The 19,404-nt window shown below is 45.1% G+C and overlaps 1 protein-coding gene across 4 annotated transcripts in view; it reads right to left on the bottom strand.

Annotated features, from left to right (window-relative positions):
- The window catches only part of PRKAG2 (protein kinase AMP-activated non-catalytic subunit gamma 2), a 2,090,293-nt gene that overhangs the window by 1,135,843 nt on the left and 935,046 nt on the right, over positions 1–19,404 (bottom strand). For all 4 annotated transcript variants that reach the window (XM_069647770.1, XM_069647769.1, XM_069647768.1 and 1 more), the window contains exon 2: positions 823–894. In XM_069647770.1, the coding sequence (XP_069503871.1) occupies positions 823–894 (72 nt within the window). The remainder of the gene's footprint in view (positions 1–822; positions 895–19,404) is intronic.

Here is a 19,404-nt window from a genome sequence, read left to right as displayed (position 1 = left end):
GCACTCCCACTCCCTGTACCTTGACTTCACACCAAAGGGGTCATATCTGCTTGATGCCCGGAGGGTGGGGGTTGCTGGGAGAATAGCGCCCGGTAACAAACTAAGCAATCCCTGTGTGTTTTACATTTTTCTATGGGTTCAATCGCAAGCAATCTGAGGTAAAGTGGTGACTGTACATCTCTAAATGTTAGCTGTGTGTTGTAGTAACTGAAAATCCATTAGAAATGTTGGTCAGTCAATTGATGCAAGTAATTTGAAATTGTGATATGGTGTAGTGCCACAGTGTTGGTGGCTGATGCTTTTGTGACTGTTCTAATATTCTTTGCAAAAACTTAAATAAATATATATATACACCAGCTGGTTCCTGGCTTATTGGTGGTAAAGAGGGTATTTGCTTAATGGTACTATATAGGTTGGAGGCCTCACTTAAGTTGAATCTGCAAAGCGCTTTGTTGTGCACCACCTTACTTGGGGCACGGGGGGACTCCCTGGGTCGAGAGTGAGCGTCCTATAAACCGTGACAAGACCCCTCTCAATGTGCTAAGCCACTTCTACTCCATGCACAGTTTCTGTTTTAACCATGCCACTTTTACAGTTGCTTGCCTAAGGCATCTGGGTAATAGAAGTGATAGTGAGTGCTGTGACTATGAACTGTTGTCCAGTGTATCTATTCAGAGCCCATCACTCCATGTAATAAATGCATGCACAACTACTTTAGGATATTACGTGCTGCTAGAAACAGAGGAGACAACGTGTTGTCCAAACAGGGAGTAAGTTACCTGCAAACAATTATATGGAAATTTTAATGTCGGGTTTGCCTACCTTTCGAGGTCCATGTTTCTCTGCATTGTCCAAGTCCCCATCGAGGAATGGCATAGCAAAGGAACTGAGATCCTGCAGGAGGAAGAGAAAGACAAAAGTTATTGCATTAACCACGCAGCACTGTTTCCAGCAGGAAGTTGCATCGTCCTATATCCCCAACAAGGTGATCTTCCACATTTGACATTTGTGTCCGCTGCACCAAACACTTCCAAAACAACTGTTCGGAGCCAACAATTTCACAATCGGGAGTGATGCATTGCACATTTGTGAATTATTATGCACACCTTGCAGTTCACAGTAAATAAGGACTTGCAGGATGTCAGCCCATGTCCCTGCCTACTCTGGACCCTGAATGACCTGTCCTATTTTATTATAATTCTGAACAGGAGTACTTATCCCGAATAGGGGAGTCTCTCCCTGTGAGGACCCGTTTACCGCCACCCCAAGGAAGAATGTTGGGTAGCGGGCTCACCTCTGTAGCCTCACAAGGAAGGGTATATTATGTGGAATTAAGCACCCGTTCCAAGGACTGGAATGTGTGGTAGAAGCCCGGTGGCCCAAGTTAAATGCCGAGCAAAGAGAGGCCCGTTCCATTCCTTGGAACGGGTGCTTAATGCTATTATCACCCGTCCCATGGGCTGGAACGGGGCTAATTAAAAGTATTTTCTTCTTCCCGTTCAGCGTACCATTCACAGAAAGAAAAGGCTGTTCCAAGTTGGCCACCATAGAATGGGAAGGCAGAGATCCATATGCAACCCCTCTTCCTTTTCCATGGAGGCCATCAGGGGCAGTGGGCAAGGAGCATCACCACCGCGAAGAGGTAAGAGGGGACGAGGGAATCTTTTTTAAAAAAAGGAATAGAGGTTGGGGAAGATGGCGGCTGTGGGAACCGGCCATCATGCAGCTTGGAATGCGGGCTGAGATTGCCGGTTTGAACCCACGTTGCTAGCCACCTGATTGGCTGACTCCCTCAAGCAGACTGCTAATGTTTGTACATTCTGTCAAATGTAATGTATTTGAGTGCTCTGTGTGTCTCATTGCACCACTATGTCACCTCCATATCTCCTAAAATGTCTCATCTTTGGATGATGAGTAGGAAAGGGGACGCCTGAATGCAACAGTGAAGTGTGGACTATTATTTTTCCTGGAAATCAATTAATGTTGCCTTTTGTATATGGCGCTTGAGATGAACCAGAACATTGTATGTCTCTCAAACCTCTGTCTGCTGATGCTGGGCGGGGTGGCCAGGTGCTTCATTGGGCCACCTAGATACAGTTAACAGCAGTCAACCCGAACCCATTAGCACTGCCTGGCTCAAGGCAAGCAAGTCCTCAGCAAGTGCACAACTGTCAACCATTACTTTGGGGTACAAAGCAGTCCCAGTCCATGTTGATTATTTTTCCTGCAGCTTATTCCCCTAGTAAATTGTGGTGGCAAGGTCGCCCAGCAACTGATGCCAAGATGAGAGACAGGAGAGGAACTTGGGTCCTCAAGCTCCACCTGCAAGCGCCTGTTACACTGAGGAAGGTACCGGCGGGAAGACGGACGATATTGATATGTGGATGCCAGTGACGCCTATAACGGTTGGTTTCATAGAGTACCAAAATCGACGCAGGTACTAACAAACGAGTGAAAGAGATACAAACACTGTATGTTACAGCTGGAATAGCAGCCAACTGTACGAGAACTTGAGAGAAGCTAACAGGCTCACAGCCCCGCTAAAACAGAGGGAAGGAGATACAAGCACTGTATGTTACGGTTGGAATAGCTGCCAAAATTACGAGAACTTAAGAGAAGCTAACAGGCTCACAGCCCCGCTAAAACAGAGAGAAAGAGATATAAACACTGTATGTTAAGGTTGAAATAGCCGCCAAAAGTACGAGAACTTAAGATAAGCTAACAGCCTCACAGTCATACTGAAACAGACAGAAAGAGATACGAACACTGTATGTGATGGCTGAAATAGCCGCCAAAAACACAGGATCTTAAGAGAAGCTAACAGGCTCACGGCCCCACTGAGACAGTGTGATAGAAACACAAACATTGTGTCAAGACTGAAATAGCCAAAAAGGCTACTGGAGAACAGAGTCAAAGGAAGGCGAATGTTCGGCACCAAGGTTAAACACGGAAACCTGCAATATCCAAGCAAGTTGACAGCCTAAGTTAAATACTATAATTGTGACACAAGACACATACCAGAGAACTACATGACTTTGGGGGAGTCCCAGTGCCACAAAGGTGCCACAAAGGTGGGAGACGGCGAAGTGTCTTGTTGGGTAATCCTGGAGGGATTTGGGAATTTGAAATAAACAGGAGAAAAGAAAGCAACAGTTTTGTCTTTGAAAAGGGGAAGAGTGAAATCCATGCAGACGAAAATTAAAATGTACAGCAAGACAGTCTATGAATAATGGAAAGAATATACCATGGTGTTCTAAAGGGACTTTAAAACTGAGTACAAGTCCATTGCAAGTCGGGGCAAGCAGAAGCCCATATCTGAGGCTATTGTGCATACCCCCCTTTTTCCTTTTTAGCTGTTTTCTAAAGTGGTAAGGCTAGTTAGTTGTTTAGGATTCGGACATAAGTCTTTTTACTTTGGACTTGATATGCACCCTTAGCTTCAGTTTTGCTAGCCAGTGAACTTCTCTCATAGCTATGGGGCCAGGTAAACATTTTACATTTTGTTTAAATAAACTTCTTTAGCTTTCACCCAATGTAGTCTGAGTCCTTCTTCTGGTTAAACACAGGTCGCTGAAAGTTCAAGTTCACATCAGAAACGCAGAACAATGCATCCTGGGTATGCAATGTTGCTGAAAAGCTTGCTCCATGCAGTAAGTTGTAATTGACTTACAGGGCATGGCAATGTTATACCAAGCTTTATCAGCCCAAGACCGGCAGCGTCCAAAGGTGCGACAAGCGCCCATGAATGCGCTTTAACCTCATTGAGGCTCATCAGAGTGGCGCAGGTTGACATTCTTTTCTATATTGAGCTAAAAAATAAATGAATTCCTTTCAACACACAAAGCATTGTGAATGCCTCTCTGCTAAGGAGCACTGCCCCAGAGCAAGAAGGCTTCCACACCCATTGCTCAAATGGATTGTCATTGTGTAATGCCGGGGTCTGCAACCTTTGACTCTCCAGATGTTTTTGACTACAACTCCCATCAGCCCTGGCCAGCATAGTCAATGGTGAGGGATCATGAGAGTAGTATTTCAAAACATCTGGAAAGCAACAGGTTGAAGACCTCTGGTTTAATGGATTAATGATCCCACGCAGCATGACGCCTCTAAAGAGCAGGAGACAGCCCTCGAAGCTTTGCTACTGCAGGACCGCCCGCTCGGTTTATTGGCCAATTGGACTACTGCACACTTTCAAAGGAAGCTCACACAAGCCTAAACCCCCACTGCATGCCTTTCTTCTTTCCAAACCCACCAAGAAAAAGTCATTACGGATATCTTCTCCAAGCTCCAGAAAAGCCCAACACCACTGATTCTGCCCCGATCCGGCAACGCCGATAACTATGCATAGATGTTCACTTGTTTTCAAGCATGGGGCCGGGTCAGGTGGGGAGGGACCAGAGGTAGTCTTAGGAGTGGAGTGACTGGAGGATTCGTCCATTCAGAGTATGCCTGAATCTGTCACACAAAGGTCTGGTAAATCCCTGATTGGATGAATGCTCTACTGGAATGGGAGATCAAACCGAGCTATGCCATGTCCTTACCTGCCTCCACATTTCATTGGACTAGTGTGCCCAACGTTCAGCCAAAACTAAAAGTGGCAATCCAGAACTGTGTGACAGACACCTACAGACGACAACAGGACACATGGGAACGAATGACCAGCCCGTCACCATAGAGTGGGAGAGCAATGTCGAGGTGTTATCTGATTGACCAGTCAGACTAAACGGATGAACCTCACTAGACTTTTTATTTGGTGTAAAAACAATCACACGTAAGAATATTAAGGCACTATTTTGTTATCAGAAACAACCCGCCCACACAAACTTACTCACATAAGAACACCTTCAAATTCCAAATTCTTTTTGGACCTCATGAGCTAAATCTGACCTATAATTTGAATAGCACCCTACAGCCTTATGTCAATAGGTAAACATTAAGTAAACTGAAAGCAGGCCTGGGAATATAGTGCCCGCCTCTGCTGTGGGTGCAAGAGAAGGCCCAAGATAAAAGAACCATCAGGAAGTGGTGGTTTGTTGGAAAAAATACAATCATTATTCCTGTACTCAAGCCAGGCGAGTGAAAGAGGACCAGTGGTGCAGGGAATAGGAGGCTCTGGGAGTGTGGGGGGCGGGGGAGTACCAGTGGTAAAACAATGGAAGTTCCTAGAAAATGCAGTGTAAAAAAAGCTGAGCTTACTACTGGGCTCGTGAAAGGGCAATGCAGGCCCATTCCTGCTGCTGCAGCAGTGCATATGTGGTCCCATGTTGGAGACCTGAACCCTGAGAGAGAGGAAACAGATGAAGTACATCGCAACATGGAGGGCCCCAGGGAGGAGTTGGATGCAGACCTGGGAGAGAGGGAACTATAGTTATATATGTCTATATGTAATGAGGGCTGAAGGTAATATGGTGTGGGTGTCCACATTTCGTCCTCAAAAGCTAAATCCACTCCACGTTTTCAGGATACCCACAGAAAATGTACTCGAATGCGGTGAATCTCAAAGGCAGTTATTTACATCATCAGTGGTTATAAAATCTTGGGGGGGGGCTGGGACTGCCTGGGAACGGGCTCAAAGACCCCAGAATTAAAGTTGTTTAGCCCCATGGAAGAAACCCTTCAGTAGTAAAGTTCTGGCCCTTTAAATGAACGCTTTGCCACTGTGATGGCGTTGGGTTACATTTGACAGAAAATTAAGATTTTTCTGCAGTTTGTAGAAAGTTAGCCTACAGATAGGGGACTTGGCAAGCAGGCCCAGTGCAGAAACACTAGGTTGAGCTTTGAAGTGTGGCGCCAGTTGGAAATTACTGAAGTTTCCCTGAACCCCGCCCTCTTAACTATAGAACGCAGCAACGGCTGCAAGAAGGAATGGATAAGTCACTCTGGCAGTGTCTTCAGTTAAGGTTACTCAGTGCTTTAAGTGGGATTGGAAATCGAGGGGGGGCTATTTAAGGGGTGTGGCCTAAGGACACACACCCTAACGAAAGCCCCCCCCTCGATTAAGGGCAGGGGAAGGGGGCAGGGTCGCTGGTAAAAGTTGGAGCTGGGGCACACTGGAATAATTACTTTTGATGCGTTGCTCGCACAGTGACGTTTCTTTTCGATCTTTGCAATATGCTTTGCAAATAACCCCTGCTTTTGTCCATTTGCCTTTATTACCAATTCGTTCTTTGTGCATGTTCCTTCGCTGCGCTTCATTTCTACTCGAGCAATGAAATTGGCATGACACAGTATTTCAAATGGCAAACATGGCCGCAGTTTTATTTCCATCACAACAGAATTATTGTACACATTTGTGACTTCAGTCTGCAAGTGTGGCACTTGCTCCATGTCGGATCTCCTTAGCTTCCCCCTATACTTTTGTATAGTTTCCATAGCAGGCCCCAAACTCCCCCGACCCTTTGCACCTGAGCCTATCCTGCCCATGCAGGTGTCCGTGGGTGGGGAGAGCACTGTTTAATTTTTGGGGGAAGCTGAGCCTTGGTTGTTACCACCAGACGCCCCCGAAGTTAGGCCCCCAAGAGGCGCTGGTCTGGAAAAACGAAGACCCATTCCGGTTTCCTTCTGGCTCGTCCGGAGTCTATCCTTTGTGCTTGATCGCCCAAACACCGCCCATCCTGGCCGTCCTGCGACAGTGACGTCCAGGTGTCACCTTCCTCCCCTTCCCTTTCGTGGGTGGGTGGGTGTAAAATGAAATCCTTCCTTCAGCACGGCAAGTTGTCGGCAAGGACTCACTGCAGGAGCGAGATGTCTCTGCAATCGGACCCTGCCGACTAAAAAGAGGCTCGCTCCGCCCCCTTCCTTTGTTTCGCCCTTCGCGGGCTTCGGGGTTTTTTGGCGCCGTTCCGCTCCCTTACCTCCCCTTTCCCAGGGGGAAGGGAAAAGTTGCCTGAGGACCCTGCAGCGGTTAACGTGCTGCCTCCTCCATTTTGCTTCGGGCCTTTCCCGTCGTCAGCGGCATAACCACTTGTGCACTGTGCAGCAGGTAGAACACATGAATCGGGCCACCTGTTGAAAGGTGTACAGCAATCTCTTCTAAGGCATAGTAAGCCAGCTTGAGGCACCTTGACACCCTCACGTGTGAGGCACTTAGCTGCTATTCAAACATATACACTTAATAACTAAGGACAGTGCCAGCGGTCGAAGTGTGTGAAAAGAAGTAGTGGAACTATGTCCCCTGCAGACCTGCCCACAAATCCCATCGCCAAGCCCCCTCCCATGCGCAACCCAAACCCCCAAACACACCAGCTGTTTAAGGGAATGTTCAGTGCAGTGCTTCTTCCTACACATTTATTTTAAAACTAAACCATTCCGGAATGGTTTATTTGGAAAATAAAAGTATAGGTACAGTAAAACATTTTTGAAAAGGTAGAAGAGCAGTGCCTCCAAATGCTCCCGCCCACGTCAACCACTGGACGGTGCATCGGAAGGTGAAGCATGTGCTATGGGCCTCGAGTACTGATTATATCTAATGAATGCAGTGCTACGCCTGCAAGTTAGGGATTGCTGCAGTCCATCCCCAAGATACTAACAATGGTAGAGAAGCCCCAATTGTGGTGCATCTCTGGTGGGGGTCATAGAAAGCAAATACAAGTCATTCCAAAAAAGCTGCAGTTATACGTTTTGAAGAAAGCAATCCTAATGATTCTAATATGGGCATCCAGAGAACGGATATCCTCGCACAATTGTTCCCATTGTGAATCGGAATGTAAACATAAATATGAAGAAGAAAAATATATATTTGGACATTTATTTGTAAAACACAAAGTGTATGAAACATGAAAATGTTGTCAAACACAACATAAAACCATTATTATTGTCAAAATACAAATAGACAAATTAAAGATGTATTACAAAAAAAACAAAAATTGTTATCAAGGAAGAAACAAACAAATTTAAAATATGTTCCAAAGAAGTAACCACAATTGTTATATAAGAACGAAAACGGTTTGAAATAAATAGGCACACGAAATGTGTACATGAACTTCCAGATAGTCTATCCAACTTTTTTTCTCTTTCTTCTCTTTACTCTTAACAGGTCTATCCCCAACATAGCACCATTACCTCGATTTAGCGCACTTGTTCCTAACGCACCACAGGGCATCTTAACATGCTGGTGACATAACTCGGCGGGTTAAGCGCTCATTGCTAAAATCACTGTGCCGGTTATAATCTCGGCAAGACCAGCTCAGCCTTTCTTCCTTCAAAGGTCTTAAGCGAATTGATTACTTGCCAGTAATCTTTATTACTCCTACTCTTCCTCATCATAGTACTTACCAACGAAGGTGGTCCGCCTTCCAACAGAACCCTTTCCTCAAAATGTCTTCTATTTTTCTTTCTTTCTTTTTAGCCCCTCCCTGTCACACGAAGGGTTTAAAGCACCATACCTGTCCCATAGTTCACCTGAGAATCCCACAGGAAAGGGGACCTCTAACCACTGAGGAAGGACCGGCAGATGTCAGTAGTTTGATGAGGAAGAGTAGGAATTTGAATTTTGAAGTTATTTATATAGCGCACACAACAAACTTAATTGAATCCTGGCTCAGATGGAACCATAGGCCGAGGGAGAAAAAACAAGCCTAGTCAATATTGATACCACTGAAAATCACAGGAGGAACATAAGGGAACTACAACTACTTAAACAGGTGAGTCTTTAGACCTGCTTTGAAAATCAACAGGGAATTTGCCTTTCTTAGATTCAATGCAAGACTATTCCACAGTCTTGGTCCGGCAACTGAGAAGCTACAATCTCACTTAGTAGTAATAAATATTACTGGTAAGTGGCCCAGGGCAGAGCCCTCAAGTTCTTCTTCCTCGTCACAATACTTACTCATGAAGTACATCACAGATTAAAGATTGAACTGGAACAAATGATAACCCTAGTATGTCTACCAGATCCAAGTCTAAGCAGGAAGGTCTGGGACAGCCAAGGGCAGGGCCGTACTTGGATCGGCCTTTAAGTAATGAAAATGGCAATCCAGAGGCTATCGGCGTCCCAAACATTAGGAAACCAACAATTGCATATACATATAAAAAGCCGGCAGGCTACGAAACTAATCAAGAGCGTAGACTGATCAAAAGAGCAGACCATGGGATAATCTGATGAGACCACACTTCGAAGTGCAAGATCAACAACTTGAGGAGGGCTGTCAGCCCACTCCATAACGATAGAAAGTGTCTTCACCAATAGCTTAACCTGGGTGGATGCGGGACTTCCCGTAGCCCAACAGCCGCACAGCGGGGGTGTGTAGAATATTAGAGATCAAAAACGTTGTTACCGGCCAGGAACTTCAAAGTAAATGTTCCACTACGACGCCTATCACCTCCAATCCACAACATCCTGAATCAACACGAGAAAAGCTTCTAATAGAGCTTATCCAGCAAAGCTCTAATGGGCCCATCCCCAGAGACGCCACAGCATAAGAATGTAATCCGGGGAGGAGCTTTCCAAGACCACTGCATCAATCAAGGAACTACCTCTCATACCGCACCCTCCAAGAAGAGGTCACAATGCCGTCAGAAGGGAAGCACTCATGCTGGAACTTGGCCCAGACATAACAGACTTCAGTCTACCAACACAAAGTGTAATATCAACTGTTGTGGCTGGTCCGAAGCTCCAAGGCGGAACCCGCGCCCCGTGATGGCCAACCTCAGAGGGCAAAACTGTAAATCCAGGGAGCCGTTTACATCAAATTGTCAACACCCCAACAAATATACGGTAGATACCAGCAAACACCATAAGTATTGCCTGGTGTATTTACCATTCCCGGACTGTAAAAGTAAGACAACATCATAGTCCAGCATGCCACCCCAACTGCACAGGACCCTACAGCCGTTCACCTGACAAAATGCACATATTCAGCCAGGCTGACCCACCGCAGAGAAGTCGGGTTAACCATAGAGAAGCCAGCAGCAGTTTCATCGACGCATCCATTTGGTTTGTGAACAGGTGCTGGAACAGAGTACATATCTTCTAGTGAGTGGATGGCAAAGGAGCAGGTGTAGGACCTCCTGCTAAGACACTTCACACCTCCCACTGAAATCTCTTTTTCGACAGCCAATGAAAAAGAAGAAGAACATCCTCTCTAGCTAGCGATTGTCTGCTCCATTAAAGGCCAAATGTGGTACCTGGAAGAGTGACCAGGAGTCCACACTAGCCAGAGTAAAAGACAGGACCACAATCTGACAGCCCGCATGGATCCAGCAGTCACACAAATACTGTAGCATTTTTTCTCCTCTGTTCCGCACTTTCCACTTCTCCCCTTTCCACGCACTTTCCCCCTTTCCCTATTCCATGCACTTGCACGTTCTTAATGTCACTGGGCCTAGTAAGATTGCTATTTTTGTTTTCCCCTGTTCCCCTCCCTTTGCTTGGTCGCGCCCTGAAACACTTGTGTATGAGCGCGATATAAATAAAATATCATATCATATCAAACACAGTTCTGTTGCATAAAGCGCCTTACAAATGATTAATACATACATGAATGAATTAAACACAGCAGAGGAAACCTGGTGGGGCTATGCTCGTTTGGGGGTCAAGTCTCCATTCAGTTACATAGGGCACGTTGCTTTTATGTTCATGTTGCCAGGGCTCCAGATCCACATCTCCCTGGCACCACAGTGCCCTGCCAGTCCTGTGATGTCACTTGGAATGTGAAGAGAGGACGGTTCCAGGTGTGGCTGTTGGAGAGGGTGGTGGTGGGTAACAGCCTCTGCAAGGTGGTATGTCTAGGGGCTCCTTGTGAAAATGTACCTTTGTCAACAAAAGAAGAAAAACCTACCTGGTTCTGCATGGACTCACTTCAGCACATGGGTGATGGGGATTATTGTTGGGAAAATGCTGTTGAATATCTGGGGCACAGGGCTTCAGGCAAAGGGGTGTGCCCCAAGAGGGAGCTAGTGGATGCCATTAGGAATGTTGAGGAACCAAAGTCCAAAGTGGAAATATAGTTCTTTATGTGAAGAAGCAACATGGCTGTTGCGAAACGCATCATGGCTGCTTATCCCTATGTTCCTGGGAAGTGGACACTTTGATGACGGGAAGCGCTGTTCACTTCTGTGGACTGTACTCCACAAGAGTGCCATTGCGGGTCTTGTGATCTGCGTACCCCTCCTGTCCGAGGTTAAGAAATCTCACCCACAAGACCCGTCACTGTTGGTAATTGCGCTCTTGTGAAGTACAGTCCACAGAGGTGAGCAGCGCTTCCCGCCGTCAAAGTGTGGACAAGCAGCACTTGAGCGAAACTTTGGCCAGCGTAGCCCCACATTTAACATTTTACAGCTGACATTTCTCCTGGAAACAGTAGCTCTGAAAAACAGGTATGCCCTACCTGATGAAGAGCGTCTCTGCCCGAAACGCGTCGTACCACACACAAGAAGACATAGTCAGACAAACCAAAGAAACAATCTTCTTGACAGTGATATCTGTCTCCATTAAGGAATTAATTGATTGTCATTGTAGCTTGATGAAGATTTCGCACATTTAGCAGAAACACGTTTGCTATTGAAATGCTGATCTACGTTTTTTGAAGATTTGTCAACATATTGCTATGTTTACCAATGACATTTTTTGGAAGTTTGTTATTGTTTCATTGATTACTATTTCATTGTTTTGTGGAACCAACCCACAATTAAATATTATATTTTGTAAAATACCTTTGCTTGTAACTGCAGTTGAATGTGATTAGGCACGTTTTGACAAAAGTGTGCCCAGGTCTTGTTCTTCAATCTCTGAGGGACCTTTCTGGTCAATTTGACTTTTAACCTAAATATTCTTGAATAGATACTTCACAAATTCTTGTTTAATAACCCAAATTAGTTATCAAGGGTGTGCGCCTCTACATTTTCTTTGCACATCATAAATCAGCCGCGGCGAAAGATGTTACACAAACCTTGCAAAAAGGCTAAAGTCCAAGTAAGGTTCTGCTGGTTCTAATCTGCTCGTGGGGGGGGTGGTTGGGGGGAGGGGTTAGGGCGGGTCTTCATACCCCGCCAGCTGCAAGGGGATGATCAACAAATCAGAATGTCTGAAAAACGAGCGGGGGAGGGAGATCAAATCATTCCCCACGAGGGCTAAGCCCGAACATCACTAAGTCACTCACCAACTGAATTGGTGGTGGTTTTTGAAAGTGCGCAGTAAAAGAATGCCGTGCCAATGGGGCCAAAGAATGGATCGATGTAGCACAGCACCACTGCCTTGCCCTCTTGCCGAACCTCTGACACGCAGGAGTTTTTCTCCTTCGATATGAAGTTCACAGTGGGGAACACCACTTCCTCAGACCTCTCAACTCACACACTTTTGGAAGGTCTCCTCAAGTAATCACTTCACTCACTCGCCAAGCCTCTTACATGCCCATACACTTCAATGGGATCTCAACTGCCAAAATCAAAATCAGCTGTTTTCACCCGCCCTGGGGACACAAAAGGTTGAGAGCTTTGCTTCCCCCCAAAGGAAGTAAAAACCCAGAAACGCAGCAGTCCCTGATCATTGGCATATTGAAACATTGTGGCCCATTGGTCATCTTTCCGATAGCAACATTCACTCTTTTTCTTCGGGTTCTGCTTACGAGTGGCGAAAGGACCAGACAGATGCCAGCTGGAAGCTCCACTCTGAATGCCTTTACTTTCACAATGAATGCTCACATTGCAATCCTGCCGGAAGTCCCTTTCATCTGGAAAGCTTTCTGATCTGTGGCAGCAACCCGTGCCTCCACTCGGAAGAGCCCTGGAGCTCGGCCCAGGCCTATTGTGCACTCTCACAATGCTCGGAATGGCACAGACAGTGCATTTTCGAGCAATTAGGCCACAAAGGGAAGCTGGAGCCTGAAAATAGCTACGCTTTGTGTCACGTGACACATACAGTGTTTTGGATCAAAGCTCATTTTTGCCTGAATGCGCATAAGCTATTTCTAGATCGGTGTTGGGCACTGCACACATGCGTGACATTCATACACATTCACCATGCCAGGATCTATTATATATCACTGTATTGTTTCTTCACCAATCAGTGCCACTGGGCGACGCAGCAGGTTCAGTAAAATCGATATAATGTGAAAGAAGAGAACTTTTATGACAAACAACCATGTTCTAACTGTATTCCTGAAATCAAAATGGTTTTCTGGATGGGAGGGAAGATTTAGGGGAAAACATTAGGCACTGCTAAGTTTTCAGCGGTGTGCGTAAAACCGGCACAGCCAAATCCTGCAAACATAGGTGGCATGGATGATTTACCTCAAAAAATCCTCGGACTGACCACGGCGGAATTACTGCTCACTGTAAATCTCACGAAATCCCCATCGACTCAGTCAGTCAATGGCTTTATTCCGGCGAAAGCCATAACAGCAATCCATACATCAACCTCCCTGGAAACCTAGCAACCAAGTCAATGAAGGATGATATCCACTCCCTACTCAACACCCTGACAGCACACTACATATCTCACCTCACACAACTACCTGGACAACTTTCAAGACACTCCCTATAGAAGACCTCACTGCTACCACGGAATCCAAAGAAATGATTGACTATAAAATAACGAATGGAAGAAATTACCGAATTTTTTACCAAAAAGTTTAGAATTTTGGCACATTTTTTGTTTAATATGGGTGTGTGGTGGGGTAAGGGTGATAGTAAAGGTAAGGGGGAGAGGCGGGGCAGGGTGTCCCCCCCGCATTAAGTTTTAAAAAATCTGTCTTTTCTCACTTTCGTTTATTTCTCAGTAAACCGCCAACCTAGCATCCCTCAAGGCATCAATGTACATAAGCGACATCCTCGATGTATCCATACTCAAGACCCTTCTGAATGAAGCACTTCTCCCTTACCTAACAATCGTCAACAGCTCCCTAAATCAAGGCACTTTCCCCTCGACCCTCAAGACCAGACATATCCTCCCACTTCTCAAGAAACTATCACAGAACCTGGATGACCTCAGCAACTACTGCCCCATCTTCCCTTCTTAGGTAAGATCCTTGAGAAAGCAGAGGCCCTGCGACTCCTCTAACACAATGAAGCCAACAACCCCTTTCAGCCTTATCAAGCAGGCATTAGACCCAGATGTAGCACAGAAATGGCTACCATCAAGGTGATCCACAATGCCCTCAAAATCATTGATGATGGCCATCCTTGCCTTCTGGTTCTCCTTGACCTCTCAGCATAATGCAACACAGAAAACCACTAGACACTCACTGACAATCGGCATTCCCATCAGGGAATCAGCAACGGTGTCCTCAGCTGGTCCAAATCCTGCCTTGCTATTTGCCACCAGTTTGTACAAATAGATTCCTCCAGATCAACTACTCTACCCATCACTACTGGAGTTCCACAAGGGTCCATCCTCTTCCCGTGATCTTCAATCTTTACATGGAACCGCTTGGAACCCCTCCTCGCTCCACACAACATCTGCATCCACCAATATGCAGATGACATGCAGCTCTACCTCAACATATCCCCATCGAAGACATCCACATGCTCAAGGTATGCCTCTCTTTGATCCAGTCAGGGATGTCTACTGCCTACCTGATGATCAACCCATCCAAGACTGAATTCCCACTGCTGAGCAACAACACAGAAAACCCTGACATCCAGACCTGGATCTCTGCTATGCACCTCAATGCCTTCCCACCCCAGCACACTGCCTGCACCAAGTCCTTTGGGTTCAACATCGACTGACACCTCTCCTTCAAACCGCAAATAACAAGGAAGACACAAACGGCAACAACTTTCTCGCCTGTGGAAAATCAAACCCTTCATCCCAGAAAACAACTTCAGATCTGCTGTCCAAGATTTGGTCCCCTCCCACCTGGATGTGACAGTGCCCTTTTTGAAGGTCTTCCGGTGACTACCATGGACCCCTGAGACTTGTTTTGCATGCTGCAGCATAACTCATCAAAGGACACCCCCGACCCTCATCGAACTGCTTTGGTTCCCACTGCAAGTCGTTATAATCTTCAAATCCTGCTTCATCATCGCAAGATTGTCACTGTGAAGTGCCAAAGCTACCTCACTGAGAAACTCAACATCTCTGGAGGCCTACGATACCCCAGAAGTAAAACTTGCAGTAAGATGTTCAGACTTAAACCCTGCCGGTGCAGGAAGGAAAGAACCAGAAGACAGGCCTTCTCTATGCCCCAAGACTCTGCAACATCCTTCCTGTCAACATCAGACTCCCCCCCTCGCTTCTCTGGTTCAGTTCAGGATGAAGCCGAAAACCCTACTCTTCCTAACACCCAGGTACACACCTCCTGCATCCCCACCCTACCTGAGACTGGATGAATTGATCACCACTGTTTCTTCCCCTTTTTGCTTCTAGATCCCTTGCTGACAAATTGTCCACCTTCCCCCTCCCCTGTTGTTGGCTCTTCACTCCCTTGTTTCTCTGCTCCCCTCGCCATATTCTTCCCCCTATATTTGTAAAGCGCTCTATTGCTTCCTGAAGCTACGTCCGCATTCAATAAATACCCTAATAATGATAATAAAAACATACAAGAAATTCATATTTTAACACAACAAATACATCTCATTTGCACAAAGCTGGCAAATGAAAAAGCTATTTAAATTGAAGAATGATTCTCAATAAAGTATAACTCCCCCTTCGACAAGGAAAAAAGTGTCAGTGCAGTGTCCTATGGACAGTAGAAATCATTCGAGAACAACAAAATAAAATTAATTCATCCTCTTTTTTTGTGGCTACTTAAAGTCACAACCATGACTATAACGTTCTGGCACTCATGAACCTCCTCATGCCACCTAGCTCCAAATTTTCAGTAAATGGAGGAACCATGTGTGTCTGGTGCATATCCACATTAATTAATAAAACCAATACACCAATACAAATTGCCATACAAAATACAAAAGGTGTAGATTACAAAATCACATCATTATCCCACACTAATATTATCTACATAAGAAGATTCAAATTCAACCTCAAACCTTTTGTGTGAGTGCCAGTGGTTTCAGTAGATGGTTGGCATTAGTAGCGAGGATCTACGACGCCCATAAAGAACAAAAGGTTGAGACAGAGTGAATTTAGACTCGTGTCGAGTCGCGACCTATATGGATCTGAAAATGTAGATGCAGCACTTTGTGTGTGAAGGACACAACCCGTGAAATGAGCACGAGTGGCGACACCGCATACACATAAAGGTGGAAGGCATTTGGATTGTGGTCTATTTATGAGACACTTTAACCAGACCGTGTGCTGCTACAATGGATTACTGTCACGTATTGAACAGAACAGTTGAGAATCTGTCTCATTCGTCTGCTTGTTGAAGCAGTTAATTGTTTCTGAAGATTGTGCAGACTTATGCACACAACGTTGGGTCCCCTGGTGAAGTTCTAATGGATTTGTGTGAAGGGTATTAGAATGAAACATGTTGGGTTGCCAAGTACCCTGTAATAATTAACAGTGTGTTACATCAACTGATTAAATTGGTTTAGAACCTTTTTGAAAAGGATCCGCCTGCAAATATATATATGTTTAATAGCTATCATTTGTATTGGCTCTCTACTGTTGTCCAACGATGTTTAAGTGAAGCACAGCAGACTTGCTCTAGGTAGCGAGCGGTTTTCAGATTGTGTCTACATTTGGTCTTAACAATTATTGCACTTTTGTTTTGCACTGCTCATGTCACTTTTTGCAAGATGAATCTAAGCTGTATGATGTTTAGATGCTTTTATATGGTTTTAATCAAATTTTGAAAGATTAAGAATAAAAAGTAAAAATTGTTTATTTGTATGTTTTTGTAATGTTGTGGTTGACACATCTTATATTTGTTGAGTGATGTGTGTTAGCTGTTCGAGTCGAGAAGAGACAACACAAAAGCAGTTGGGTTCTTTAGTCTTTTAGTTTACACAATAAGCTTTTTGGGGGTGAACCATTCAGCCTTTAAGGACCCTGACTCTTTCTTTGGTATTATGGAACGCCATAAGGTACAGCATCTGTATCAACCATCAGGCACGTGTAAAGAGCATCTTTGCATGACTGTATGCTTTAGTGGTTTTATGGTATCAGCTATCAGTTCCTTGAGGCCATGTATTTCCAAAGAACGGTACAAGGATCTGCTAGTCTCACTGTGATTTGTTATTTATCTCACCTTCCAGGCCCTGGTTACTTATTTTAATCTATGTTTCAAAAGATGTTCTGGGATTGCTGCAGATATCTGATATGGGCATTAGCTATGTTCCTAATGAATGTCAGCCAGGATGCTTCACCGGCCCCAGGGCAAGACATACAGCCAATGAAGGCTCTCTTGTAATTAGATCATCGAACTGTGATCTTAATGCTCAACCAATGAGTCAACAATCTAAGAGTCGATTCATATCTGAGGTCCCACACACCTAACTCAGGTTAAGTGATGAGGCTCAGGTACCCTTAGGAAGAGTATGGATAGAACTCAATGTCTTATTTTTGGCTTTATATAAAAGAACAAGGTTTGCATGACCCCACACTTTAATTCCATATAATGATCAGCTTCTACCTTCATTCTGTATATCCCAAGAGCTGAATCCATTGCTCTGTCATGAAAGCATTTGAAGAAGAGACATATGTACCCCTCTGCCCCCTACGCGTGTCTTGATTCGCTCTGCTGGATTTGTGGAATCCAGCTGAATGTACTACAGATACCAAGATAATAATAATCAGTTACATACTTTAGGTCTCTGCTTAGGAGCGTCAAGGGTAGCACTAATTTGGGTTTCTTCTTTCTGGAACAAAGCATACATTTGGTTTTGTTGGAGTTAGTCACACATTCCTTGTTCGTGTAAAGATCTCCGAAAGTTCTCACTTGTTTTCGTAAGCCCCATTGCAGTTTTGGACATCAAAACTGCATTATCTGCAAGCATTAATTTAATATCCCAATGTTCTCACCTGCTAACAGCGGGGCGACTACCCCAAGCTAGAAAAAGGGAGGAGCTATAACAACCCCCTTCCCACATTACCTCACTGTCCATTGGAAAGCTCCTTGTGAATTTCCCTCCTTGACCATATCGGACATCAGCATGATTGCATCTATAAAGACCCTGTACTCCAAAAATGGGTAACAACACCAGTGTTACCCCTCTAGTAATCCTGCTGCAAATTCACGGCGCTGAACAGTAAACAAGTTTGCTGGTAATTCCAATGGAATTACTGCTAAACTCATTGTCTGGGCTGTGTCTGTATTAAACATAATCCTTTTCTGTCACACACAATCACACAGCTAGTCACGCTGCATTTGCCAGGCAATAGGAGTGCATGGAAGAGGACTGCATAATCTCCATTATTTATTTATTTATTTAGCAAACGTGTACAAGGCAAGCATTTACTACCAATGTGGTATCTTGTACCTGGCAGACAAGTTTGGCTGGGGGTAGCGGAGGATTACAAGTAGAAAATCAGAATCTTAGCCAGTCGTCGAAGTGTACGAAAATAAATAGTGGAACTATGTTGCCTGATTGCCAGCCCCTGCTCCCCACTAACCCCATCGCCATGCCAACTCCCATACGTAATCCAAACCCCCCAAACAAACACACCTGCTGTTTAAGGGAATGTTCAGTGCAGATCATTTTCTGTATCTGACAAGCAAAGCAAGAAGGTTCCAATGATGAGGAACTAGGATGGAGAAAGTTCACATCCCGTGCTGGCTCTTGCGATGTAGTGCTTCTTGAAAAAGGATAGAGAATGGGAGGTGGCGAGGCCGGCCTGCTTCCATTGTTTTCTTCGTTTCTGAATCAGCAGAGGGTTCACAGGTGATGACTGGCTGCAGGACAGTGCAGAGGGTTTCAAATGTAATTCTTTTATCCACTAGAAACCGGTGCAGGGAGGTCCTGGGAGGGGGGATGTGGCCACCTTTTCATAGTCCGAGGAACAGATCGACAGACACATGTTCTGTTCTCTGTGGCTTCCAGGTGAAGGTGAGGGAGTTGAAGAAGAGGGCATTGCCATAGATTTTCTTGGGTGCATGAGGGCATTGGCAACAATAACCATGTTGGAAACGGTTATGGTGGGCCGACATTTATTCTGCCTGCAAAGGCGACAGAAGCATGGCGTGATCATACAGTTGACTGGAGGGACAAGCCATTTTATTAAAACCAGCTGTTCTCGGCGTAACATATGCCATTCTAGCATAGCTTAATGCTCAATATCGGTTGGTATTTCATAGAGTCACTTCTGCCCGCTTCTTAAATATCGTTATTACCACTGATCGCTTCCAGGAAGGGGACGTAGGTCCCTGTGACTTATTAATGGTCATTGAAAAGGCTAAACATATTGGAAACTGTCTTCTTTTGAAGTTGAAAGGCATATTTGTATCAGATGGAATGAGAGGTATGTGTGGTATAAGAACAGTATCTAAGTTTAATCCATCGATTACAAAGGCCTCTATGACGTGTCTTTGTAGACACGTAATTGTCAATCTTTTTCAATTGCAGAGT

This window comes from Ambystoma mexicanum, chromosome 2q, assembly GCF_040938575.1.
Source record: "Ambystoma mexicanum isolate Mex_15411 chromosome 2q, UKY_AmexF1_1, whole genome shotgun sequence".
Lineage (NCBI taxonomy): Eukaryota > Metazoa > Chordata > Amphibia > Caudata > Ambystomatidae > Ambystoma > Ambystoma mexicanum.
The sequence above is the reverse complement of the archived record's forward strand: the minus strand, read 5'-3'. Positions and strand labels throughout refer to the sequence as shown.